Raw genomic sequence first — 27259 nt, 5'->3', positions numbered from 1 at the left:
GATCCTACCAAGTCCTGAGGGAGCATTACTCAAACAAATTATCAGAAATCTGCAAAGGTAGGGAGGTAATACTGAAAACTAGGCAGGATGTTACAGATAACTGCCTTGCCAAGTATTCACTCTTGGTACATAGCATCAGCTAAGACCAATGTGGAAAGGGTAGTTTTAACCGGTCCTTACAAGATGCTCAGGGAGACTGCATGGCTAGCATCATCATTAGTTTATTTGAAGCATTTTTACCCCACTCATCAGCCAAAAAGGCTCGCAGAGTAGCTTACAAACATCAATAAGACATTCCCTTCCCTCAGGCTTACAATCTAAAATAGCCTTTCCCAACCTGGCATCCTCAGGTGTGTTGGACTGCAACTCCCATAATTATGGGTACCAAGTTGGAAAAGGCTTATCTAAAAGGATGCCTTGATATTCCCCTAGCAGCACTTCAGATCAAATCTGAGCTCTACCTGATGGTGGCAATCCCTCTCTCTTGCAGACAGATGTGAAGTGGTCACCCACATCAACTATTGCTGGGTGTAGCCTATCTTCACAGCCCTAGGCAGCAGCCCCACTCTTAAGAGCCACTCCAGTCTAGTGAGTGTCCTCTTATCCTTCATCTTAAGTGGTCTGTATCTACCCAAAGTCTACAAACATATTCGATAGACATTGGGTTGACCTAATTGGTTCATAACTTATTCAATCTTTTGGCTCCGTCTGATCTGAGAGAGATCCCACAATGAATTATTTTACAGCCTCACATACCAACAACTCAGTTTTGGAAGAAACATACATTCATGCTAATTATTGTTTCCAAAATAACTCTTTATCTGTTTAGCTGCATTTTTTCTGTTTAGCTGCATTTAGTGCATCATTTTCACTCTTTGTGTGAATTCTGACAAAATTCCAATTTGCATAAAATTACTTCACATATTTTTAAACCTCAAACCTTTTTTTTTTCTAAAGAGCTACTTCTCTGGTGATAAATAAATAGAAACACGGCTGATAAAAGTACTTACGAGTAAAAAATACTAAATCCTGTTAGATTATAAGCAGCATCACTAAAAAAGTGTAGCAACGCATAGCCCGATGTAGTAACTACTTCAGGTACAGTTTCGTTACCATGTACTTCAGGAACTATAAGACCACTGCAAAAGATTAAACATGAAAGATTCATATTACCAGTAACATCAGTAATAAAAAGTTAGGGATTTGAATAAATCAGGTGAGTGCTCAGCACAATTTGGAAACATTCCAGAATTTCATTCCATTGCACTGACTGAAGCAAAGCGTAAATGGTACAGAAACTCATGCATACTGAATGAGACAGGATTTTCTAAATGTTTTTAAATTTCAAAAGATGTCTCAGATTTCTATGCAATGCAATTTAAATATTAGAACTCAAAACATTTCTAAAAATAATGCGTAATATGAAAATAATGCACAGTAAATTTCATTATGCAGAAAAGCGGTATCTGTCTATCTATGCTCTGCTTCATATGTATACAGATGTAGACCTAGCTCTTATGCAATGAAGAGGGAGCAGTGGGGAAAAGCAGGTGCAATGAAAAATCTCTATGTTAGGCCCAGTCCAAACGATGGACAATCCTTAAAGCCAGGAAAGGACCCCTCACCCGCAAGTTACTGGATTGGTGCAATAGTCAGTAAAGAAAAATCCAAGGTGAGTAGTCTCTGTTACAATTTCCAGAACAAGCTAGGTTACTTTGTGACAATCAGGATATATTCCATAGAGTGTGGTGGAAGAGAGAGACTCGTATGAATAGGAACAAACTGAAATGACAGGAAGGAATAAAGTTGCATCCTAAGAATAGGAGCTTGATTATTGTTATCAAACAGGAACTTACCCACCAACACAGAAAGTATTGTTAAGACTAATTTGTGAAACAGGAATCATACTTGACACCCTCCAAGATATTTAGAATTTTCCTACTCAGAGGGTTTTGTTTTTTTCCTATCTGTTCATTTAATTGACTTGGTCAGGATCTACACTACTGCTATAAAATGGTTTATAATGGTATTGACAACTGTTTGGACCCGTGACACACTCCATATACAGTTTTCAAACCATTTTCGAAATGTCATATTCTGCATGGTGTAGATCTGGCCATGGTCCCAATAAAAAGAAGTAGCATTCTTAATTCTACTTATAATGAGCGGGCAGGATAGGATACACAGGAAAGTCAAACCTGGTAAGCTTGGAAAAACTATAGGTTAAGGGAAGAAATGGCTTAAAACCAAACATGCAAAAGAGCGACAAAGAAAGATTTTAAATAGAAACGCAGAAAATAGGGCTGGAGAAGAACCGTAAAAAGGATAGTAAATGCTAAACTTCCATTCAACACTCACGTATTTTCATAAAATTGTAATAAAAGCTATTAAACTGAAGTACTCACCTAAATACAGCTATTAAAGGTGCATATATTGAATCTCCATCGTAAACATACATATGGTCCCAACTACATTCCGTGGCAAAGTGATTAAATCTTAATCTTAAAACTGAATTAGGACTAGAAGAGAAGAGGAAAAAAGCAAAAACATTAGCAATAGCCTGTTCAGAAATAGCATATCTTACATCAATATAAGAATACCAATATAGTATTATTAAAGGCAAGGGTTATTTTCAAACACAACTGTAAACTTCATTGCTTAGAGTTTTGTATGAAAGCAGTAGTTCTTTCCCCCATGAAATATATAAGTGCAATTACGAAGAGACAACACTATCTCATTTATAACCATAAGTCATCTGAAAACTTCCATTCAGAAAATTCAGAAGACATTGGCTTGGTTCAGGCACAGCAATGTACCATGGTTTATTGGCCAGCGAATAAGCTGTGTGCCCACATGCACCCTCCTTGCACCCCCCATTCCCTTTCCCCCTCATGCACATGGCTTTAGCAAAGCTATCTTTGACTACAATCCTATGCATAAGTATGTAGGAGTAAGCCCATTCAATATAGTGACACTTACTTCTGAGCAATTATATATAGGATTGCGCTATTAATTACTTAAATAACTTAGAAACTGTGATTCAAGGGGACCCCCCAAAATTGGTTATGAACCATAACTTGGAGAAAGTCCAGGATCAAAGCAGGATTACTACATCTGAAATGGGAAAGAAAAATTCAGTATAGCTTGGGAAGTATCAAAAAGGAGTAGTCAGTTATTGAAAGAGGCATTATTTTAACCTTTGAGCAAACCAGTTTAAGAATATCTAAGTTTTTAAGAGTAACTTATTAGCTGTGGTTTGGAAGCAACCAAATAAATAAAAATAAATTTGCAAATTAAGAATACACACATGGTTGATTTTGCACCTGGTACTCCTGGGCCCTGCTAGGGCCCAAGGACTCTGGGCCCAACGGCACTGACACCTGTTGGCCCTTCCCATTTATGTGAAAACCACAGTTATGACTGAGAAAACACATATGAGGTTGAAATTTCTCAAACTGTTCCAGAGTGCCCAATCAATCATATATATCAGATAGCTTCCCAGATTCAGTTACTGCTGCCAGGAAAGATCACACCAAATGAGACCACTGATAGCCACATGGATCTGGACAGTCCTCCTGACATCAAATGCATTTCTGATTAAACTCTCAATGCTGAACATGCCAACCCCTTGTTCTAAAATTTAGCTGGAATATGAAGGAGGTTGTTTTAAAATTCACCATGCTATTGGCCAGGTTTGTTACATAAGATCAATGATATTATTTGCATAAAACTATGGTCTAAACATTTTAACAGCTACAATTTACACAACACATTATTGCAAAATATATACTTACTATCCTTCAATTAACCATGTACATTTAGTTTTGTATTTATAATTTATTGGTCCATCTGTTAAATATCCAGAAGGTTCAGTTAACCTACAAAAGATTAAATCAGGAATAATTAGCCTTACAAAACATTTTTTCTTCAGAAGTAGAATTACCTTTAAAAAAGGCTGCACACTGAAATTAAGCCTAAGAAGAAAAGCAAGTTGGTTTCAAAAACACATACTTAACTGGCATAAGAATTATTATTATTATTATTATTATTATTATTATTATTATTATTATTATTCTGCCAGTTAAGTATGTATATCTCCTATCTCTTATTGCTTGTTAACACAGGAACATAGAAAGCTGCATTATACTAAGTCAGGCCATTGGTCCACCTAGCTCAGTACTGTCAACACTGACTGGCAGCAGCTCCCCAAGATTTCAGACAGGAGTCCTGCCCTACTTGGAGATGCTGGAATTGAACCACTGAGCTATGACCCCTCCCCATTTTAACATTGCACACTGCATGATGAAAGTGGCTTGCAATGTAATGAGAAAACCATGAGGCTTCATTGAACATCACTTGAGCAGACATCCATTTGTGCAATAGGAGTTTCCCTTGCTTTCATTCCCCTATGCAAGTGTACACACACACACACACACACACACACACACACACAAACTGGCTCTGGAACGATTGCAACTTTGCAGGGCAGTTTGGTGATGTAAGGGACAAGCATCCATTCCACTGACTGATGAACACCATTTGATAAAATTAATAAAACAAACCATAAAATAAAGAGATAAAATTATCCAACTAAGCAGTGTAAAGCATCATGACTTCCTGAGGAATACATATAAGGAGGAACTGAGTATCTGTTGTCAAAGGAAATTTCAGAGTTGGAGAGGCACCACAGAATAAAACCTAACCCCAATTCCTCATCAGCATAATTTGGAACATATATAGAACTCAGAATAAAGCCTCCTCTGAAGATTTCAATGAATAATAAGACCCATGCCTGAAATACAACAGGAAACCCATGCAAATTCAAGACCACTAAACTTATATCCTCTCTCTCTCTCTCTCTCTCTCTCTCACACACACACACACACACACACACACACACTTTGAGGTAGCCAGCAGCATTCCAAAGTAGTTGATGTTTCCATAAATGTTCAAAAGCATAGAGCATGTTGCAACAATCAATCCAAGATGGTTGCCAATGCATAAGTGGAAAATACAATGTCATGTATCACTTGTAATTAAACCTGACTTTTTTTATTCTCCCAGCATTTTAACAGTCTATAAATAAATTTTAACTCGGTGTTTTAAATTTATAATTTTGCATTGCTGCTGTTTTTATCTGGTTGAGCTTTTATATTGTATTTTATATTATGGTTTTATACTGTTGTTTTATACTTTGAATGTTTTTAATTTTTGTGAACTGCCCAGAGAGCTCCAGCTATTGGTCGGTATAGAAATGTAATAAATAAATAAATAAATAAATAGTTATGGCAAGTAATTTCACAGAAATTGTCCACATGTTTATCAATCATTTCCCTACCACCCACATACAAAGGGAGTCGCTCCTGCATGTGAAATCAATGAGGTGCACACTTCAGTCACTTGCCATATGCAACAGTAGTGCAGAAACAAGCTATTTAAACTGGCAGATGGGCTTTATCATTTATTGTTGTTCCCCGCCTCGATCAAAATGGAGAGGCAGGCAAGAAATATTATTATTATTATTATTATTAATTATTATTATTATTATTATTATTGCAAAAACCAAAGCATACAGAACTTCAGAAAACCAACAGTAGAGCATCAAGGCTCAGTTGACGTGCATACCATTAAGACTATGTGTGAGTGGGGGCAGGGGAAAGTGTGATGAGAATAAGTATTTTCTAGGAGCTCACTACCTTGAACATAAAATACACAATGACCTAGTTCGCATGATATGATAAGCCATGGTTTGTGAACCATACTTGTCACCTACTGCAAATCTGGCGCTGTGGCACCAGTACGATTTATTAACCGCTAATAATAGAGAATCCAAGGCTTTTTTTTTACAGTTGTTTGCTCTCAGCGTGTAGTTCAAACCCAGCAGAGTAGCTTGTTTGCAAGGGCTACAGAGCCACCTGGCAAGAGCAGTGAAAATCCTACCACCCTTGTGATCTCGCTAGTGCTGCACCACCTTGCTCCTGCCTTCTCCCTTGTTAGTACGTCACTGGGATGTGCAATGCTGGGAAATCCATTCTGCTTAATCCAATGGAGTTCCACAGTGTTTCTGGTCTGGTAATCGGGGGTGGACTGCATCGGGGGGGGGTCAGATTCTGGGGGGAAACTGTGCATTCCTCCCCTGGTTCTGCCCTTTGCATGCAAATATGTGGAAATGTCGTATTTTAAAAAATATATATTGCCGCTCTTGAGCAAATGCACACAATTATAGGTAAGTTTGTCCACTATGTAGCCCCACAGAGACATAATCCCCACATTATTATTAGTATTGCATTTATATACCTCCCCATAGCTGAAGCTCTCTGGGCAGTTTACATATGTCAATATCCTTGTCAGTTTCATTCTCTTCACACATTTCATTTAGTCCAGCAGAACCATATCCCCTACTTGTCAAACAAGCAAAGGGGTGTGTCAATTCCACACACCCCTTTGCTTGGGAAGTGCTGCTGCGGTTACTGAAAATGGGAGCTGGGGTGAAAGCTACATCTGTTTTTAAAAGAACCTGCTTGAAACTCGACAAGTGTGGGTACCCTCAAGTGTCAGTTCAAACCCTGAGGATTAGGTTGCTAAGTGGCCAATTCGGTCTCCTTTTCCTGAACTGTCAGTGGATAAGTTGCACACTTCTTGACACTGATAACTCAATATGCACAACAAAGAAAAATATGCACTGGATTGGTTGTTCAAAACTGCAGACTTCTGCAAATGCTGTAGGGGAAAATAATAATAGTTTTAAAAGGAGGTTGCTATCAGGGGAAGCACCAAAGCGAAGGAAGTAATTCTCAAGAGTCATTTCAAGAAATAAGAAAGGGTGAGGTGGATATCAGGTGGGGGCTGAGAAGCAGCAGCTGCAAAATGAGGTGGTATGCCACAAAGGCCTCTAGGATATGTCCCAGGAGTGGGAGGGAGAACTAAAGGGGAAACAAGCCATGGCAAACCGCCGGATTGTCTGTCAGGAGTAACCTGAGTTAGGGAGCAAACAACCAGTCCACAGCAGCAGTGGGAGAACTTACTCTAGTCTGGGTCATGCGCTAATCACCAGCCGCCTGCCGTGCTTCGTCTGATTGCACTGGTGAATGGTGCATAACCGCCTGATCCCTCGCCGAGCTGCCATTTTGTGTAAGAATGGTGGCTCAGATATTTTTGTAAAGGCCCATTTGTGCAAAATGGCAGCTGTAAAGCAATTATTTATGCAAGATTACAGCCGTAAATGCACTACTTACGTCTGTAATCTTGTGCAAATGGCCCCCTTATGGCCACCATTTGTGCAAATGCACCTTTATGAAAGGTCCATTTATGAAAAAGGTGAGCCATCATTTTAATGCAAAATGGAGCCTGTCTGGGGGATTGTGTGGCTCCATGCTTGCCTGATTGGTGTGCATTGAGTCGGGCAAGCACAAGGATCCATGGACTGGTTTGGGGGGGGAGGGAAGGGGCTGCAATTTTCTTCCTTGAGTCCTGCCAGATGCCCACTTCAGCCCTAACCCATGGTGGTTTATTGTCAAACTCACCCATTGTTGTTTTAATTATTATTATTATTATTAATAATAATAATAATAATCTTTTTCCGTTTTATTGTGAATTTAACAAAACAAAACAGAAAACAAATCATGAAAAGAAAAAAAGAAAAACAACAGGAAATTACATGCGTAGAATGCACCCATTGTGACAATCTGTAATCTGAAGCTATGTTGGATCAATTCCTTGAATGAGGTGCTTTGCACAGGTTTTAAGTTCTCTGCCATGGATTCACTGATTGAACTTCCAACTAGGAACACTCCACATTAGTTTTTTCCCATCTCAACCACCAATCTACATGTACTCATTCCAGGGAAAATCAGCAATGATCTCAGAAAACATGGAATGAATGTTCTGCCCTTCCATAATACATAGGCTGACCAACCCATCTGAAAAAACCTGATTTGACCCAGTTCTGGGCTTCAGAACTGGGGCTCCGGGTGGAGATTTACTCAAGAGGTCTCAAGTAGCTCTTGCCCATCACTAGCTGCCCAATCATTTTAACTGGGGAATGCCAGGGATTAAACCTGGGGCCTTCTACAGGCTAAGCATGTGCTCTACTACCAATCTATGGTCCATTGCCACATATTGTGGGTACATTGTGCATTTGCTACCATCCATTCCCAGTTCAAGCTACCATCCATAACAATCCATACTGACAGCTATTATGCACAAGCAATTCAAACTTAGGGCAACAATATTTTTTAATATCTTCTGTGAAGTAGTGTATCCCAGCATCTGCTATGAAGTTGCACACACTCCTGGAGCACTGGTCTCTAATGGTGTTGCCTAGTGATTTGGGGGCAACAAAATGCCCCATCTGCTGCATTCTCTCAAACAGGACACAACAGAGAATAATAGGCTAACACCCCACCCCCCACCGTAAGATGGATAAATTGGAAGGGGGTTATTATTTCTTCATTTCTCCCACCTCTGCATACTTTACCTAATATAGTTTGCATGAAAGAAAGAAAAGTCTGCTGGTTTTCAACACACTTTTTAGGCTATCATGTTTGGCAGACACACGCTTTTTAAATGTTTCTACCCAATATGCCCCCCGACACAGATACATCAATCCAACCTTAACACTCAGGATATATAACCACAAATCCTTACTTCACAGTCATCAAGTCACTATTCAACCCATTTCACAGAGAGAAAATTGAGGCCGAGCCCAAGACCACCCAGAGACACCCTAGACTTCTTTCTTTCTCTCCATACATTCAGAGGTAAAATATCTAAAATGTGGGGAGGGGGTATCAATGCTTAAGCCTCATTTATCTCTGCCTATCATGATATAAGTTAAATCAATGCATTTATCCATCTTGATGCAGATTCATGGTGCTTTCCCAAACCATCATTTTTAATAGCACCATATAGGCACAGTTGATGTGGTGCTGGTGACTGATGTGACTAATGGAATAATTCTAACTTTTTCTTGTTGCATATTTCTTTAACTTCCATAGCCAATGGTGTATATTTTTCTCTCTTTCCTCTTCCTTTAATGTAACATTTTTGTTATTCGGTATTGCTAAGTCAATGAGGTAGGGATGTTTTACTTTTTGGTTTATGACTGTTATGTCTTGTCAATTGCAAAATATTGTCTTGTCCAGAATTGTTCTGTCCAAGTAAAGTAATATGTGAGAGCATAGCGTGACTTGTCTTGACTTGTCTGAGGGTGTCTGGATCTCCCAGGCTCTGAAAGCATATTTCTGGAGAGCACCTGCTGGTTGCATGATCCATGAGGCCAGGTTCTGAAGTATGCATAGTTCTCCTTGACAGAAAGGGCTTGAACTTGCTAGAGTAAGGTGAACAGATGTGAAGAGGCTGTGATGCTATATTCATTTATCTGGGAGTAAGCTTTATTGAAATCAATAGGAGTTGTTTCTGAGATTTCTATGGGCAGTTTTCTTTGAGATTTCTGAATGGGATTTCTGTTCTCTGCACACTGAGGCAGTGTAAATTCAGGAGATATTTGGATAAAAGGAGGGAAAGATCCTTGTCTAGCATTATGATAATGGGCATCCATTCTGGCCTTTCTTTGGATTGCTACTAACCATGGTCTTGTTTACATGGCTAATGAACCAGAGGTATAATGACACATTTTTAGATTAGTTTCTTATTGATAAACCAGAAGTTGAAACAAGTTAATGTTAGTGAGAAGTGACTGCAACAAGCCTTTAGTCCGTTTTGTATGCTGAATTATGGATATGAGAAAGCTGATGGGAAAAGAATGTCAAATGTTAGGAAAGGTGAGACTATGGCCATCCAGTGAAGGATTTGCAGTCAGAAAAGTTATTTGAGGGAAGGGGAGACTGTATCACACAGAGTATAACAAAAGCTTCAAAGTACAAGAAAAGTTACAAAAGTAGGAGTGAAGTTAATTTCAGATATATTGAATGTCTCACTTGTTCTTTATTTCTGTGATTTTAACATTAAGATGTTATCTAGAACAGGTTTGTTTAATTATGTGCTGTGAAATCAAACATGTGACCAAGGCCATATTTGGGTGGGCACACCCCCTCGGGGGCTGGACATGTTCATAGACATGCCCCCTTGGGGGGCGGCGATGTTGTCCTCCTTTTTGATTTCCAAAATATGGTCAGCCTAATAATACAGCTCCAGATTGAGCAACATATTTTGTTTAACATTTTCCACAAGGTGATTGTGACATGGTTATATACATTTTCTATCAATCACTGTGTGGAAATAGCCATGCTTATCCAGCCCACCCTCCTTCAGCCTCTCATAGATCCTGCTCCCCCCACCTGTTGTTACATTATCCCTAAATTACACAATGGTGTGAAATAGAGCTTAATAAAAAACAAACATCATGCTCCTATAATCTAGCTGGCTTTTAATATGTGCCTAACTCTGGAAATCTTAACAGATTTCTATATTTTGATGAATCATTTTTATTTTTTGTTTTACTGAGCTGGTTAGCACATTGGTCCTCACAATGAGGCCTCAGAGACAGGTTAGAAATTAATTACAAGCTTCCTTTAAGGAGTTATTCTGTTTTGATACTTTGTAATAGTCTTCTGTTTAAATGGTTTTCCCCCTTCATTAGTCATTCTCTAGCAATTCAAAACTTCAGTCAAAAATATTCACTTATCTGTCATTATTCATGCTTTCTGAGTGCAGCTGTCTTAATAGAACGCTGCATTGACAGTCTACTTATCCTTCTTTACATGGTATAAAAAGGGAAAACTGTGTACCTCTATAATCAATGAAGATTCCACCAGTATTTGGAAAAGGGCTTCCTGGATTTTTAGATTGTGCTCAACTGATAAAAAACATTTGTTCAGGTAAGGAAAATATTACCACAGTGATGAACGATCCAAAGCACCTGCCTAATTTGTGAATTAAGCATGTTGTCTCATTCATTAAACAAGAAGATCATCTGCCTAATTCATGAAACTGGCAAAACCTCTGACTAATTCAGATAATTGCAGAACTGAAGGCAATCTCTGCCTAATTCATTTAATATGCACAAGATTTCATCATTGTAAAAGTTAATGTTAATAAAGTAAATAAGGAGTTGCAAATTTCATAAATTAGCCAAAATCTCTGCCCAATTTTAACAAACTTGCTGAAGTTTCATAAATTAAGCAGGGACATTAACGTTATTAATTAGGGTTTGCTTTAAACATAACCTTTATGTTAACAAACTGCTGAACATGGGAATCAGATACAAAGAAAAATACCAACATCAACACACACAAACCCAAATCTAGTGCTTCCTACTTGGTGTATGAGGATCATTCATTTGTTTGAATGGCTACATCCACAATCTCTTCTGCCATGGTTGTCTATATTACATTTTAGAATACACATGTCTTGCATCACTCTCAAGCACAAAGAGATTTCCCTTTAATTCTCACCAGTGCATACTATCAACTCATTGAAGTGGGGCAGAGGTGAGAAACAAAGTAACTCAGAACCCTGTTAAGCATTGCTCCTTTTCGTATGTGCCTGGCATTCTGCATTGTACAGTCATAGCTTTTCCTATTTATATGGGATCAACACATGTGCAAACTTGATTAGTAAGGAATACATGGCTTTTGCTGTTTACGAGTTGAACTTTCTCAATAGCATGCATTATATTTCCCTCCTCTTTCTCCAATCATGAAGAACTCCAAAAGGCTTATATGACACTCCACACAAGGCCTCTTGACTTTTTAGAAGAGGAACCCAGCTTTTGGTGGCCTATCAGGGCAAGGCAGAGGGTTTTTCATTTAAAGGTGGCCTAAACATAATTTTAAATAAATCAAATTAACAAATAAAATAAATAAAAGGCATTCTTGTTGACAACTTACAAAAGCTGACATTGACTCTGAATTCAGCACTGTCTGAGATGGCTGCCAAGGTAAGGAAAGTGGTCAACATTTTCCAAAGTCATGCCATTAAGTTGGATTGATGGTGCTGTGGAAGGATCAGTTCATACAGGTTGGTGGAACTCTTCGGGTTTTCTGATGTTAAGTGAGAGGGCAAGCTTTTCATATGCTTCCGCAAAAACATTTAGGATGGTTTGAAGATCTTCCTCTGAGTGTGCAGAGACTACGTTATCATCAGCATATTGAAGTTCTACAATGGAGTTTGTGGTGACCTTACTTTTTGCTTTTAGTCTGTTGGGATTGAAGAGCTTTCCATCGGTTCAATATATGATTTCCACACCAGTGAGAAGTTTCTCCTCAATAAGGTGTAGAATCATGGCTATGAAAATGATGAATAAGGTTGGAGCGATGACACCACCTTCTTTTACACCTGATCTGACTCTGAATTCATCATCCAAAAGCCACTATTGTCCAGTATTGTCACCACCATATTGACATGGAGAAGTCACAGGATATTCACAAATTTATCAGGGAATCCAATTTTCAGGAAAATGGTCCAAAGAGCAGTTCGGTTCACCTTATTCAGGTCAATGAATGCCATATATAAGGGTCAATTCTGATTATGAGTCATATGAGAAATACGTAAGGTTGCAACACTATGAACTGAAACCAATGAAACTTAGGACCAATTCACACAGTCAGTCTCTTACATGCAAGCAGCCACTGCCCTTCCTTGGCCACATGTATTCCTGTGAGATGGGAAACATGATTGGGACTGCAGCTTTGGGTCGATTGTGGCAGCCTGAAATTGTGCATTTGTCATAACCAAGTTTCAACAAATCCACTTGCCAAATCCACCAAGAGCTTTCCTGGTGACTACGTTTTTTGGCTTGGCTGCAGGGCTGGTCAAAAATTGAATAACTCTGGTGATAACAAAATGGCTACCAGCTCTTTCCAAGCCTGGTTCATACTAACATTTTTGGATTTAAATATGCTTTTATATGGGTAGGCCTATCTAGTACATCATTCTATTCCCACAGCAGCCAACCAGATGCCTTTGGGAAGAGGGCACAACGGCAATATGCTTCACCTGCTGTTCCCCAGCAACCAGTATTCAGAGTACCGTCACTGACAATGGAAGAATATGCTGAAGGATGCAGCCTGTGAACTGATCCTTGCTCCCCAGTAAATACAGTTATGATCAGGGCAGTGGATAGATGTTTTTATGCAAAGAATGTTAATATACATTCTTTTTAACTGCACATGTTCCAAAATTCATGAAGTAACTCTTCACAATATACAGTAAGTACATGCTTGCAACTGTAGCAATGAAGCAGGTAAACTAGAACATCAAGCTTTCTAAAACATATAAAGGACAAAAAAATTCAATATTTGCAGAATATAACCATTATAACTATTATAAAAGCCAAGCACTGCATAGCTGAAGGTTCATATAACAAAATAGGTCAAGTTTCACCACCTGATATATGGGCTAAATGAAGTGCTGACAGTATCCAAGCACACTTCTCCATTTCTTAAATAATTTATCTCCAGGAGAAATCAATGAAAATCTAATAGTATTCTGCTGTATCTCAAACAAGTCAGTAGAAACTCAACTCAAACTACACTGTGCCCTGCTTTGTATGCATTATTTAAGAGAACAACATTCTGTAGGTGACAAAGATGAAGGTACCTTGCAAGACTGATAGGAGTGAATAAAGTGTATTTATAACATCTTCAGGACCAAGAAAACAATGGCAATAAAAAAAACCCTATCCGACAGTTATAGGAACATTTCATTAAAGAAAATTAGATAAGAAAATATTTCAGCCATCGCCCTTCACTTAACAGACATGATAATCCTGCAGAAAGTCAGTTCAACCATGGAGACAGAGGATTTCCCTGTACCTCAGCTGGTTTATCTCAATAATATTTTAGCTTTTTTTGTAATGTTCCTATAAGTACAAATTGAGAAAAGTGCTTACTGGTGGTCACAGTGCATGTGAGGAGAACATAAGAAGAGCCATGCTGGATTAGACATGGGATCTATCGAATCCAGCATTATGTTCACATAGTAGCCAACCAGCTGTTGACCAGGAACCCACATGTGCAACAGCACACACACATACACCCCAGGAATTGGATTACAAAGATTTATTGCCTCTGCTATTGGAGGCGGCACATTGCTATCAGGACTAAGAGTTACCCACTTTTAAAGCCATCCAAATTTGTGGCCATCACTACAACTTGTGGTACCAAATTCCATACTTTAACTTATACGCTGTGTGAAGAAGGACATCTGCCCTGAATCTCCCACTAATTATCTTCATGGGATGACCCCAGGTTCTAGCATTTTGAGAGAGGGAGAAAAATGTCTCCCTAGCCACATTCTCCACATCATGCCTAATTTTGTACACCTCTATCATGTCTCCCCTTAGCCTCCCTTTTTCCAAGCTAAACAATCCCAGCTGCTGTAACCTTCCCTCATAGGGGAGATGCTCCAGCCCTTTGATCATTGTAGTAGCCCTTCTCCACTTATTTTCCAGCTCTATAATAAATATAAGTATGGTGACCAGAGCTGGAGGTTTCACCAAAGATTTGTATAAAGGCAGTATGATATTGACAGTTTTATTCTTAATTCCTTTTCTAATTATGCCTAACATGGAGTTTGTCTTTTTGCAACAGCTGCACACTGAGGGACATTTTCATTGAGCTGTCCACCACAACCCCAAGATCTCTTTAAAGTAACATCTACAGTAACATCTAAACTGTTCTTAGCAGATGCACAAAGCTGCTGATGTGCTGGTGATGCCTAGGCAGCAACAATATTCTAAGTGTAAATCTCCCACAGATACTGTGACCTTGAAGCTCTTCTGTAGTGTCGAGCTGAGCCAAAATTTCTCAGAAGACATTTTTAGGAATGTCTACTGAGTCAGACCATAAGTCCATTTAGCTCTTGTAATATCAATGTTGCCTGGCAGCAGCTCTCTGGGGTTTCAGGCAGGAGTTTTTCCTGGCCTACCCAGAGATGCTGGGGGTCGAACCTAGGACCTTCTGCATGCAAAGGTGATGCTCTTCCACTGAGCTACGGCACTTCCTTTTTCTCTGACTGTGCTCTTCAGAAAAAGGAGTTGATGTTGCAGAATTTTCTCATAATATTCTCCCCCACTTTTTTTGGGGGGGGGGGGGTTAATGCCCACACACACACACACACACACACACACACACACACACACAATGCCCCCAAACAGTGCTAGGTCTGGAGTATGGTGGACGATAAAAATGGTGGCAGGCAGCTGATATAGTTCCTGCTGCTGCCAGTGTTAATGATTAGCCCCAGCCCTGAAAAAACTGTTGGGAAAAACTCCCACTGGAGAAGTTCTATGTAAAATTCACCACCACCACCATTTCCTTGCACACAAATATGGTGGATAATTTCAAGACACCATTTCCACTATTCTTTGGGTTTTCCTTCTGGTTGTATAGCATTTCCCATCTTTGAGCATGATTTCAACAAGCACAAAAAATTGGTATGATGGCATCCCACATACATAAGGAAATCAAAAATAGTTTAGCCATCTCTCTTGAAAGCATCCTTGAATTCTGGTTGTATATGCTAAATGCCAAGTAGATTAGTCCCATAACAAAGCATCATTTAATATTCTTCACTGGCAGTTAAGTATGAAAATGGTGCAAAAGAGGCTTTTTGATATATTCACCCTCAATCACTAAAGAGCGCATGCATCACGTGTACCTCTCTGTATATTCTGAAATGGAGAACTCAGGACTTTTCATGCATGAAGCATTCATGAACAGCTCTAAAATCATATTAATAAATTAAAATCAGACTGATATACCATGGTTGTACCATGCCTCATTCTTAAACTGTGTCACACAGATTGGGTTGCCACCTTTCAAGGTTCATTCTGACGTTTTTGCCTTCTTGTCAATAACTCTCTTCACAAAACAATTCTGTGTAGAATGGGCATGTGGAGGAGAGCAGTAGGAGTGAGGTTCCTGATTGTAAATACAGAACCTAGGCACATAATAGGAGTACTCGTGTAGACTCTTTCTGAAGGTTGGAAAAAACTGTTCCACCCCTCAAGTCTCAATATCTGACCAGCAGGAGACCTGGTAATTCTAGACTCAGAACAGGTACAGAATATCTGTTACTAGGCCAAACTCTCTTTGTGCAGCAGAAATGCCACTAACACACTCACCACACCTACCAAAGTTAGACTTATCAGGCTCAGTAAGTGTATAATGAAGGTCAAGGTCTTATTGGCTTGTAGTAACAGCAAATTCAAAAGCAAGTAATTTTAACTTTAATCTCTTTATTTTCATTATGAAAGTCTATTCTAACCAATTGAAATTAGAGTGAGATGTTATATTATGTTGCAAAGACTGCAGGAAAGGAGAGGAGCAGAGTTACAAATCCCTGACTGTTGCAGATTCTGTTACTTCTGGTTAAAGAGATATAAGGAGAGGGGCGGTGTAGGTGCCAAGTAGCAAGGAACTGTGTGTATGAGGGGGGCGGGAGGAGCAGCACCACAGAGGGGGTCTAGAAGCATCAGCACAGTGAGTATATGAACAGGGCAGGTACGCCCAATCAAGTTTCTAGGCTGGGAGAGGAATGAATGGGGAGAACACAGATCTAATAAGTTTAGAAAGATTCCACGATTTGATAATGTAGAAGTATTAATAATTATTTCACAATTGCATTATTTTATCAAAAGTCATTTTCTAGGAATTAGAAGACACATCTTCCTGGGTTAATCTAATAACCACTGCTACTTCAACTTTTTTTTCCTAGCTGAAAAACAAGAAGAAAAATAATAACTGACTTAATTAAATTTCCATATTTTTAAATATTAGGATTAAGCCATATTGTTTAAAAATATTCTTAAGATTCACAGTCAAATACAAACAATTGCCTGATATTTACAATAGCAATCTGCACAGTAAGAATTTGCAATCTTTTATGCCACAAATGTTACTAGCAAAAAGAAGCAGAGCCTTTACTGAGAAGTCCTTACACAGCAAGCTACTGCTCTGAAGCATGCTAAACTTGTATTATAAAACCTAAAATATTCAGACTAATCACTATATGAACAGACATAATAAAAACAGGACTTATACCACAAATACTGAGGCAGATGTTCAAAAGAAGTCCTAAAAATCTCATGTGGATATTTTGCTTTCCCTTTACACATTTTTCTAAGCACCATATAAGCCTTATCCAAATAGCATAACTATGGGTATGAATATGTAGAGTGAGGAGAGTGGTATCTTATCTGCTCAACCTGCTCCTTAAACTTCATTACGTTTATTTGAACCTGTTAAAAAACCTGCATATGTAGACTATTTTCATGAGATAAGGACCAAATTTTACCAGATGTCCCTGATCGTCACATGAGATAGTGAGAGAGACCCGATTTACATGTCATGGCAGCAATTCCTGAGTTGTTTAACCCAGGAACTGTGGGGATGAAAGGAGCATGCAAGCCACATACAAGCCATTTCCACTTTTAATTAATAACCCAGGGATGCCTCATTCCTAGGTTGTTTCGTGACTTCGGAACCTTGGAACTTCAGGTTGTTTATAGGTTAAACAATCCAGAGTTAACCCAACAACAAACCATGAGCAATTATTGGGTTAACTCTGCATTATTTAACCCAAAATCAACCGAGAAGTTCCAGGTTCGCCTGTCATGAAAAAACCCAGCAACAGCCATTCCTGGGTTGTTAATTGAAAACAGAAATGGTTCATGTACTCCACCTGTCACTGCAATTTCTGGGTTGAACAGGCTAGGAATTGCTGCTGTAACATGTGAACCATGTTAAGACAGACAGAGCATTTGTATTCACACAGACTAGTTTGTCATGGAGAGTGGAGCATTTCCCTTCCTCTAGACATTCTTATTCATTTATATGTTAAATGAAAAAGGCAGTATATTCTGTATACCAAACAGAAGGGAAATACATTGGCAACTTATGGTTAATATATGTATCACTGTAAACTCAGTCACTTGTGACCTAGTTCATGGTTTTAACATAAGCCTCCTGAGGTAGCCAGCTAAACCTCCCTAATGCTGTGTGTCACCTAGATTCCAACTTTCTCATTTTCTATTTTTGATTGCAAGCTTCTAAACAAATATCCCCAAGAGGACACAGGATTTCTACCTACCTTCCTAGCCACATGATGGCAGATCATGATGGCTGAGTGTGCTTTCTGGGGCACGGTTTGCTTAGCAAAAGAAATTGCATCTTGCTGCAATCAATTTGAGCTGGATATGATTCATTTGGTATACCCACCTATTTATCAAATATTATGGAAGAGACAAGCCAAACAAAATCCATTAGTTGCATACTACTTTACAAATTGTTATGGGAAACCATACTATTTAAAGTTTTTATTAAAAAAAAAAAATCCAAATGCCAACTAAGAAGATGCTAATGTGGAAAACAGGGCTTAATTTGTTCCTAAAATTACCAAGGAAAAGCCTCAGAATTTATATAGGAATGCCAAGGCTCAATCCTGCAATATGCAATTTTTAAAAGGCTTCCTATAACCATGTGCGTAAGTCCATTTTTCTAACCACTATAGAGCCAAATCTAGTTCCAACACATCTAGGATTAAGGAGAAGAACGTTTAAGTCCCCAGGCTACATGTCCATGGAGCACCTCTCATTTTGGAAGTTATATACTGATGCACACATAACAACCAGTTAATATGTCTTAAAACTCATACGTGCACATGGCATGTAGAAGACTAAGAGATTGAAAAAGTGGGCTGTCATGCACAATAGTTTATGCCACAATAAAACTCTTCATTTTCAAGGGCCCCCAAATTCTCCCTTGCTGTAAAAGACTAACACAACTACTATTTCCAGACATATTTAAGCATTTTATGAATAAATCCTTTGAGACACAAATAAAAAGGCTGTGTACTTACACCTTTTTTTAAAAAAAGTGTTGTGATTGAAAACAAAGGATTGTTACTATGTAATTGTTTATTCCAATTTTGTTTTTGTTTTTGTAAACATTTTGAACATTATCATATTGACTAGTGATGGTTGAAGGGCTTGATTAAGAATCTGGCTCAATTTACAGAACTAGAGCTTCATAAAAAGAACTTGCTTATTTCCATGTGCAATTACAAGCTCTTTTTTTACCCTGTCTTGCTTCCGATGACAATTTTAAGAGCATAAATTGGTCCAAATCCCAACACTTCCATGAGCACCCAACCTTCCAAGGGTTGCTGCAGCAATTGCTGCCACAAAAGAACTCTCCCCATGTTCCTTTCCCTGGAAACAGGTAGGTCCTTCCCCTCCTTGCTCTGTTCCTAGTGCCTAAGCAAGTAGAAACTGGGAGGGATGAATACAAAGAGGGACGAATTTCTTCCCTGTGTCAGAATATAATCTAAATCAGGAAAGAATTCCGGATGTCGATTTAAAGAAACCTGGGGAGTGTTAAAAGGGGGGGATAGTAATTCTAGTCCCATGCTTATTTCAGACATAGAGTTAAAATAGTTTAAGTTAACATACATTCAACCAAATATAAAGTGGTAAGAAATCAGCTGAGAAGGTCTCAAATTTAGAGTAAAGGCTAACTTTAAGTACCATCCTTGTTTTAGCTATCAACAATGAGGATGCAATCCTAAATAAACTCACTATAGAATTCAGTGGAAGACATTTACTCAGAAATATATTTAGGGTTGCTGTATGGTTAATGAACATTGTAAGAACAGCAAACAAACCTGGACTCATTTTTTTCCTTACTTTCCCCAAGAGAATACATAGAAGAATATCCCTATGGGTTTAGGCTGAATTACTAGAATGTTATTTTACAGAAGGCTGTTCAGCAAATAAACAGAAATGTTTGCTGTAACACTCTGAAGTGTATCTGCAACAGTGAGGACTACAAAACTGAAGTTTGGTGTGTGTGTGTGTATGTGTGTATGTGTGTGTGTGTGTGTGTGTGTGTTTTAAGCTATGAAGCTGGGTTATTTAAACAAGAGCCCACATAGTTCACAAATAGAGGACTCTTCTCTTGGACTATATAAGATACTAAGATGCCTTTTAATAATGTGCTGCTTTTAATGTTGTATTAGATTTGAATTTTTAATTATATGTACAGTATTTTATGGCGATTGCATTTGTGTTGTACCCCTCTCGATCTGGAGGGAGAGGTGGGTAACAAATAAATATATTATTATTATTATTATTATTATTATTATTATTATTATTATTATTATTGAAATCCAGTAAATTCTGTCACAAAACGGAGTAGGGGTTCAAAGGAATATAAGAGGAAAGAAAGGACAGATGAAGCAAGGCAGTAAAGTGAAATAATGAAAGAAGGGAATCCCTGAAAGGGAAGGAGGTAATGCTGGTATGCTGGCAAGGGTTAGTAGAAGTTTCAGTCCAGCAACATCTATAGAGCCATAAATTACCCCACTGCTTTAAAGGCTTCTCTCAGCTTTCCTACTCCTGACTTTGTTTCTGTAATTGTAACATTTCTGGACATTTTTTTAGTGCCATCCAAGGTTGTAGTGGCAAGAGCTGTGATAATTTATACATCCTAGTATTTTAACTTAAATTATTCATATGCGCTGTCAGCTTTAATTGTACTTTACCATAACTCCTGACAGAATAGAAAATGAATCTGAACCAACACTCACCTTATGGATTTCATAAGCTAAAAGGAAACAGGTTTTCCTTTCCCTCATGCTTTAATGGGGGAGGGGCAGAAAAAGAAGAGGAGCAAAAACCATAGAAATTACTCAGTATCTGGGTGAAATGCAAGTTGAAAGGGATGTTAATTCCCCCGCCCCCTAAGGACAAAACTATGGATTGCATGCAAATGCAAGTAACAGCCCATTCAGGAGGAAAAACTGCTAAAAGGTAGGGATTAGAATCAGAAATGGGAAGAAGGGGCATTTTACTCTTTCCCTGCTTATAATGTCCCTACTTCAAACCACCCCAAAACATCTTTAAGGGCACAATCCTATATATGTTTCCTGTCTAAACATATATAGGATTGCACCAAAAATTTAAATTTAAAACACTGTGGAAGAAAAGCTATCAGGGGAGACTTTGAGCAGGAAAATAGCAAGGAAGGAAAGCCTACTTCCTAATTGCTCTTACTGGAATCAGCTTTTCCTCATCTAAATGGTCCATTTATTTATTATTCATAGCATATACATTTGCAATTGACATGTAGTTTGGTTTAGCTAATTCAGCCTTATTAATTTTAGAACAAATAAGAAAATGCATAATATCATCAAATGCATAGTAGTTCCAGTCCACTATTTTCTTCAACCGAGGATTAACATCACACTGTTAATCCTATACCCGACATAGGAATGCCCTTATTTAAAATATGGGATATATCATCTTTTAAGGATTCTTTCTCTTAGGATGACCATATTTTGGAAACAAAAAAGGAGGACAACATGGTCGGCCCCCAAAGGGGCGTGTCCAGCACCAAGGGGGTGTGCCCACCCAAACATAGGTCACATGTCTGATTTTACAGCACACATTTAAGACAAATTTGTTCTACATAACATCTTAATGTTAAAATCACTGAAATAAAGAACAAGTGAGAGATTCAATGTATCTGAAATTAACTTCACTCATTCCTACTTTTGTAGGTTTTGCTGTACTTTGAAGCTTTTGCTATACTCTCTGTGTTACATTCTCCCCTTCCCTCAAATATCTTTTCTGACTGTATCTTCACTCATTGCAAGCTGCTGTTGTTGTTAACAGGGCTTGCTACTGGCCGGCCAGATGGCTCGCTTTTTTTAATTTCAATTTTTTAAAAAAGCTTGTGTATAAATGTCACAAGTGTCACAACATTAGTGTGGGTGTTGTGGCAGTGAACACTACTTTGCCCATTCACACTTCTCACGTATCTACATTAGCTTCTCAAGGCTTGTGTGTTGGCACTACTTCACACATCCAGACTTTGAACTCCTGTCTACATCCTGCACAAACATGTGACTCTTAGACCCTCTTCCTAATGCCCTGCGTTGCATGCCAGCACCGTGGGACTAAGTTACAATAGATGTCTCTGGGTTGTCTGTGCAGCCTCTGTTGTCTCTCACTCTAAGTCATTGCAGACAAACCAAAGCCTCCAGCCTCAAACAATCTCTCTCTCTCTCTTCCCGCCCCCAAAGTCTCCCAATGGTCCAGCTAGGCTGCACACTTGTGGCTTGGGATATTGCTTATTGCAGGTTATTGGTTGGTCATGTCTGGTGACTCTATTATTATTATTATTATTATTATTATTATTATTATTATTATTATTATATCCCGCCTTTTGCCCAATACTTTAAAAACCTCTGCCACCAGCCGCCTCCACCTCATCTCCTCCTGCACAACTTTGATGCACTCTTAAAACACTCTGCGTGGCAAACCAGCCTCAGGGCCAAGCTACAAGTGCATCTGGGTTGCCTTCAGCCTCTCTCTGCCTTATGCCAGCCTGCCAACATTTCCAGCCTCAAATAATCCCCCCCTCCCTCTCTGCCAAAGTCTCCCAGTGGTCCAGCCAGGCTGTGCACTTGTACCCTGTGGCTGGGGGTAGGGCAACAGCTTATAGCTTGGTTGCATCCGGTGACTCTTGTTTTTTTTAAAAAAACTCCACCACCAGCCGCCTCTGCCTGCACCAAAACTGGACTCTGAGACACTCTTAAAAAGGCTCTGTGTGGTACAGCAGCCTCTCAGGGCTCAGCTACAGCCATCTCTGAGTTATGTCTTCAGTCTAACTCTGTCTCTAAGAGATATGCCAGCCAGCCAAAGCCACAAATCTATCTATTTTTCTCTGGTATGCACTTCAAATGTTCTGCATTGCATCCCAGCAGTGCAGTCAGAGCCTAGCTCACAAGTGAAATGGAAGGGAAGTGGTAGCGAAGCAAAGCAATGATATGCCAGGTTTCAACATTCGCAGCAACAGGGCATACGCAAAGAAGAGAGCCTCTCTCTTGACTGGCACCTTACTGTTGGTCGTGAGAGTTTTCTCTAAAGATGACCCTCATCGCCCATGATGTGGAAATTTGAGAAAAAGGCCTCTTGCCCATTCTGTTTTGCCTTGTGGGTGGCTTTGACTGACCTCTCCTTTCCCACATTTTGATTTGTGGATGCCTTGCCTCTGCTGAGCTCCAGGTACCCGACTGCACACCAAATCTACAACAGGAAATGTGCCCTGCTTGCCCAGGACTTCTTACCTAAAGACTGGAGATCCCCTTAATGCCAAGTGCTGAAACTCCTCAATGTGCAACACCCCAAAGAGGAGGTTTGGCAACCTGAGTTTGAAGGATATGGCTCCAGCAGTTTTAAAACACAATAATTTTAAAACTTTGAACTTTTAAAAAAATCCTTAAAAAAACAATGGATGAACAGATCTGATTCAAACTTGGCATGGCTAAATCTCTCTTTAAGAGCTATCATGGGGCCAACTTTCAGCCCTTTATCTTTAAAAAGTTCATTTTTAAAAAATAATTTTAAAACCTCAAACTTTAAAAAAATCCTAAAACTCAATGGATGAACAGATCTGTTTCAAACTTGGCATAGCTAAAGTCCTTGTTAAGAGCAATCATGGTGCCAAGTTTCATCTCTTTATCTTTAAAAATGAGGATTTTAAAAATAATAATTTTAAAACCTCAATTTTTTAAAAAAAATCCTAAAAAATCAATGAATGAACGGATCTGTTTCAAATTTGGTATGACTAAAGCCCTACCTAAGAGCTACCATTGTGCCAAGTTTCATGTCTTTATCTTTAAGTTATAAGCATTTTTTTGTTAATTCCCATTAGAGCTGCTCTTTGGCTGGAGAAGATCGAAAAAAATCTGTATTTCCCCTCCCCCTCCCGGATTTGTCATCAAAAACCAGGACAAATCCGGGAAAATCTGGTCATATGGTCACCCTATCTGATCGCAACAGCTCAAATTTTTAAATCAATATTCAATAATATCGCAACTATACAGAGCAGAACAGCTGACTATAAAATAACCTTTGCTTTTTAAAAATAAAATCAGTCGAAACAGTCCTTCCAATTCCATTGAATAGATTAGGCATTAGAGTCACAACAAAACAGACTTACTGCTGCTCTGCCTTTGAGTTTGCTAGGAGCTAAAGAGAACTATCCCAGTTGTGGCTTCTATTAGCAAACTTGATGTGAGCTTTTCAGGTGTCTGCTGCAATGATTCAGAGAAATAAACCAAAATAAAAAGATACAGATCGAAAAATGTATGCTACAAATTACAAATAATAAAATGAACTGTGTACATATAACTGAAGGCCATTGTCATAACCGGAAATGAAAAAAGTACTCAGAGGACTTTAACAGGTGGCTGTCATCCATATTGTTAATTACAGTTGAAGTTTGCTCCATCTTCTAGGTTTAAATTCTTGTTTCTAGCTGCTTTTGCAAATTTATAGTAATATACTTCTCCTCCTTACTCATTTGGAATAATCATATTTTTCTTAGTTCATTCAGCTACTAATAGGAGCACAGATGGCCAGAGGAAATATCGGTACATGCTTTTCAATGTGAAAAAATTAATTTCTGCGGAGAATTCAGAATGAGAGGCCCTAGGCAAAGAGAAGAGGCTGAACATTAAATAGGAGTAACCATTTGGCTGATCTTTTTAGCTGTAAAGGAAATATAAAGTAGCATTGAAAGGAGGAAATGAACCAAGAGCTGTTGTGTGGTTAAGAATTTAAAGCATTTGTGAACCACATACATATTCTGGAACCCACTTTACTGGAAAGCACCATAGACCTATGCATGTTTACTTGGAATAGGGTGACCATATGCCCTGTTTTGTCAGATTTGCCTGGGTTTTTTCTCCCTCCTGGGAGATCTGTGAGGGGAGGGGCTTTAAATATTTTCTAAAACTGACATCCCAGCTTTACCAGAAATCTCACGTCTCATGAGACTTACGGGATGAGGTGTCTGATATGTCTCCTTATCCCAGAAGTCCCCCATCTTGCGGGACTTCCAGGAGAGGTGGGGAAGCCACTGTGGCTCGCTTGCTGGCTTCCCTGGTTCCCAGAGCCAGGACACAGCACTAGGCAGTTGCGTCACTTGGTGGCTTCCTCGCCTGTCCTGGAAGTCCCCCGTCTTGTGAGACTCCTCCCAGAAGTCCCCCGTCTCATGGTCTCAACTCTGCTGCGGCAGTTCCCTGCGCTCAAGGCTGTCATCATCGCCTGCCTCCTGTTCCTCACGTGTGCCAGGGCTGACAAACGGGAAAGGAGCTGCTGCCCTGCGATAGCCAGCTGTCACTGCCCGGGCTGCAACTCCTGGCCTTTTCCTCTTCGCTGCCCCTTCTCTCACCTCCCTCATCAGCAGCCTCACAAAGGTGCTAGAGAAGGAAGCAAAGATGCATCCCTGGAGACTTTACACTGGATTTACTCCCAGGTAAAGGAACGGGCATAGGGAGGGGCTTGCAAAGTGCAAGTTTGATGCAAAGCAGCACTGCCCTGGCCAGAGCCAGACATGTACTGCTGGTTCTCCCAGGAAGTCTGGCAGGCGATCCCACTTCTTTTCCATTCCCCCCACAGATCCCCCCCTCTCTCTCTTTCTCTCTCTCTCTCTCTCTCTCTCTCTCTCACACACACACACACACACACAGAGTTACTTTATTCTTGGGGGGTATTTCTGAGCAACATTATTCCCTTCCCTGATTGTTCTCCTCTTTTCCCTTTATCCTAGGAAGGTTCTGTGTCTTGACTCACCTTAAAAACAGAGTTACAGCACAATCTAAATTTGCCTACACAGAAGTAAGTCCCTCTGAGTTGAACAGGACTTACTCTGAGGTAAATATACATAAAACTACAGCCTGAAAAAGTAGAGGGGGTGGAGAAAAGGAAGGAGTAGGGGATATCATTGAAGGTACTGCAAAAATAGCATGTTATGGGACATTTAATCATGGTTAATGTTCCTAAACATAAGCAGAGTGCCTCTCCTTCAGTCCCGTATAACTGTATTTCAGTAGCAGTCAAATAATCACAACACTGAATCAGACAGGTTTTCTATGGGAAACTCTGTACATGGTCACAGGTGCTTATTTTTAAATTTTAATTAAAATATATATTATCCTTTTCGATAACAAAATTGTGCTTACTCCTAAATCACCAAGGAGTTTTGCTTTCAGGAGTAGCCGGGATAAACTGGAATAAAAGGTGCATGTGTGAAAGTTGGGGTGGGGACACCCATTTTTAAATTAAGTATATTGAAAAAGTGGTTCTTCTGGGAATCTACTTTTTGTACTATTCTGGGTGAATTCTCTCTACGTAGCATTTACTTTCATTAGATTTATTTATATGTTCAGAAGTGCTGATAGGTAGAAGTTGAAGTGCAATTAAAGTGTTTACAAAGGGACAAATGAAAGTGTTACTTTAGAGGAACTGAAGTGGTTATGTGTCCAGTGGACTCCTGACTGGACACATCCTGCTTGGAAGGACAGATTCCCGTTATTCATTGATTTATATAATTTCTTTACCATCTGATAGCTGAAGCTCTGTGTTGCATTGCCTGTATCACACAATACATACACTGAATGCCTTCTGGGCTTTGTTCAAACATTATCCGCATGGATTATCTTTGCAAACTATGTTCATCTTGTGTGTGACTGACAACTTGCTCTTCAATTGCAGAAACCTCAGCAACCTATCAACGTCCCTCCTCCTTTGTCAATGACCCTGTTTTGTGTTTGTGTTTGTAATTATGTTTATGTTAATACTTTAGGATTGCAGGCCCTATTGCAGTCAATGGGACTTCTGAGTAGACTGAAAGAATTGGGCATGTTTAGCCTTGAGAAGAGAAGGCTGGGGGGCGACAATGTAGCACTCTTCAAATACTTGAAAGGTTGTCACACAAAGGAGGGCAAGGATCTCCTCATCCTAGAGGGCAGGACACAGAATAATGGGTTTAAGTTACAGGAAGCCAGATTCTGGCTGGACATCAGAAAAAACTTCCCGACTGTAAGAACAGTACAACAATGGAACCAATTACTTAGGGAGATCTACTGTGGGCTCTCCCACACAAGAGGCATCCAAGAGGCAGCTGCACAGCCATCTGTCAGGTATGCTTTAAGGTGGATTCCTGCATTGAGCAGGGGGTTGGACTAGATGGCCTTATAGGACCCTTCCAACTGTACTATTCTATGATTCTATTTCTGAGTTTTCTTTGGGCTGAGCATTACACTCTCTGATAGGGATTTCTGTTCCCTGCACACTGAAACAGTATAAATTCAGGAGATATTTTGATAAAACAAGGGAAAGATCCTTGTCTAGCACTGTAATAGTTTCTCATTGATAAACCAGAAGTTGAAAAAAGCAAAGAGGTCTTAGTGAGGAGTGACTGCAACAAGCCATTAGTCCATTTTA

At 39.3% G+C, this 27259-nt stretch overlaps 1 protein-coding gene across 2 annotated transcripts in view; it reads right to left on the bottom strand.

Annotated features, from left to right (window-relative positions):
- ATRNL1 (attractin like 1) overlaps positions 1-27259 on the bottom strand; it is a 682244-nt gene that overhangs the window by 595571 nt on the left and 59414 nt on the right. For both annotated transcript variants that reach the window (XM_063132703.1, XM_063132704.1), the window contains exons 2-4: positions 3795-3878; positions 2406-2519; positions 1011-1139 (exon numbers count right to left, since the gene is read on the bottom strand). In XM_063132703.1, coding sequence (XP_062988773.1) covers positions 1011-1139; positions 2406-2519; positions 3795-3878 — 327 coding nt within the window. The remainder of the gene's footprint in view (positions 1-1010; positions 1140-2405; positions 2520-3794; positions 3879-27259) is intronic.

This window comes from Elgaria multicarinata, chromosome 8 (assembly GCF_023053635.1).
Source record: "Elgaria multicarinata webbii isolate HBS135686 ecotype San Diego chromosome 8, rElgMul1.1.pri, whole genome shotgun sequence".
NCBI classification, from domain to species: domain Eukaryota; kingdom Metazoa; phylum Chordata; class Lepidosauria; order Squamata; family Anguidae; genus Elgaria; species Elgaria multicarinata.
Note: the sequence above shows the minus strand (reverse complement) of the source record. Positions and strands in the feature narration are given on the sequence as shown.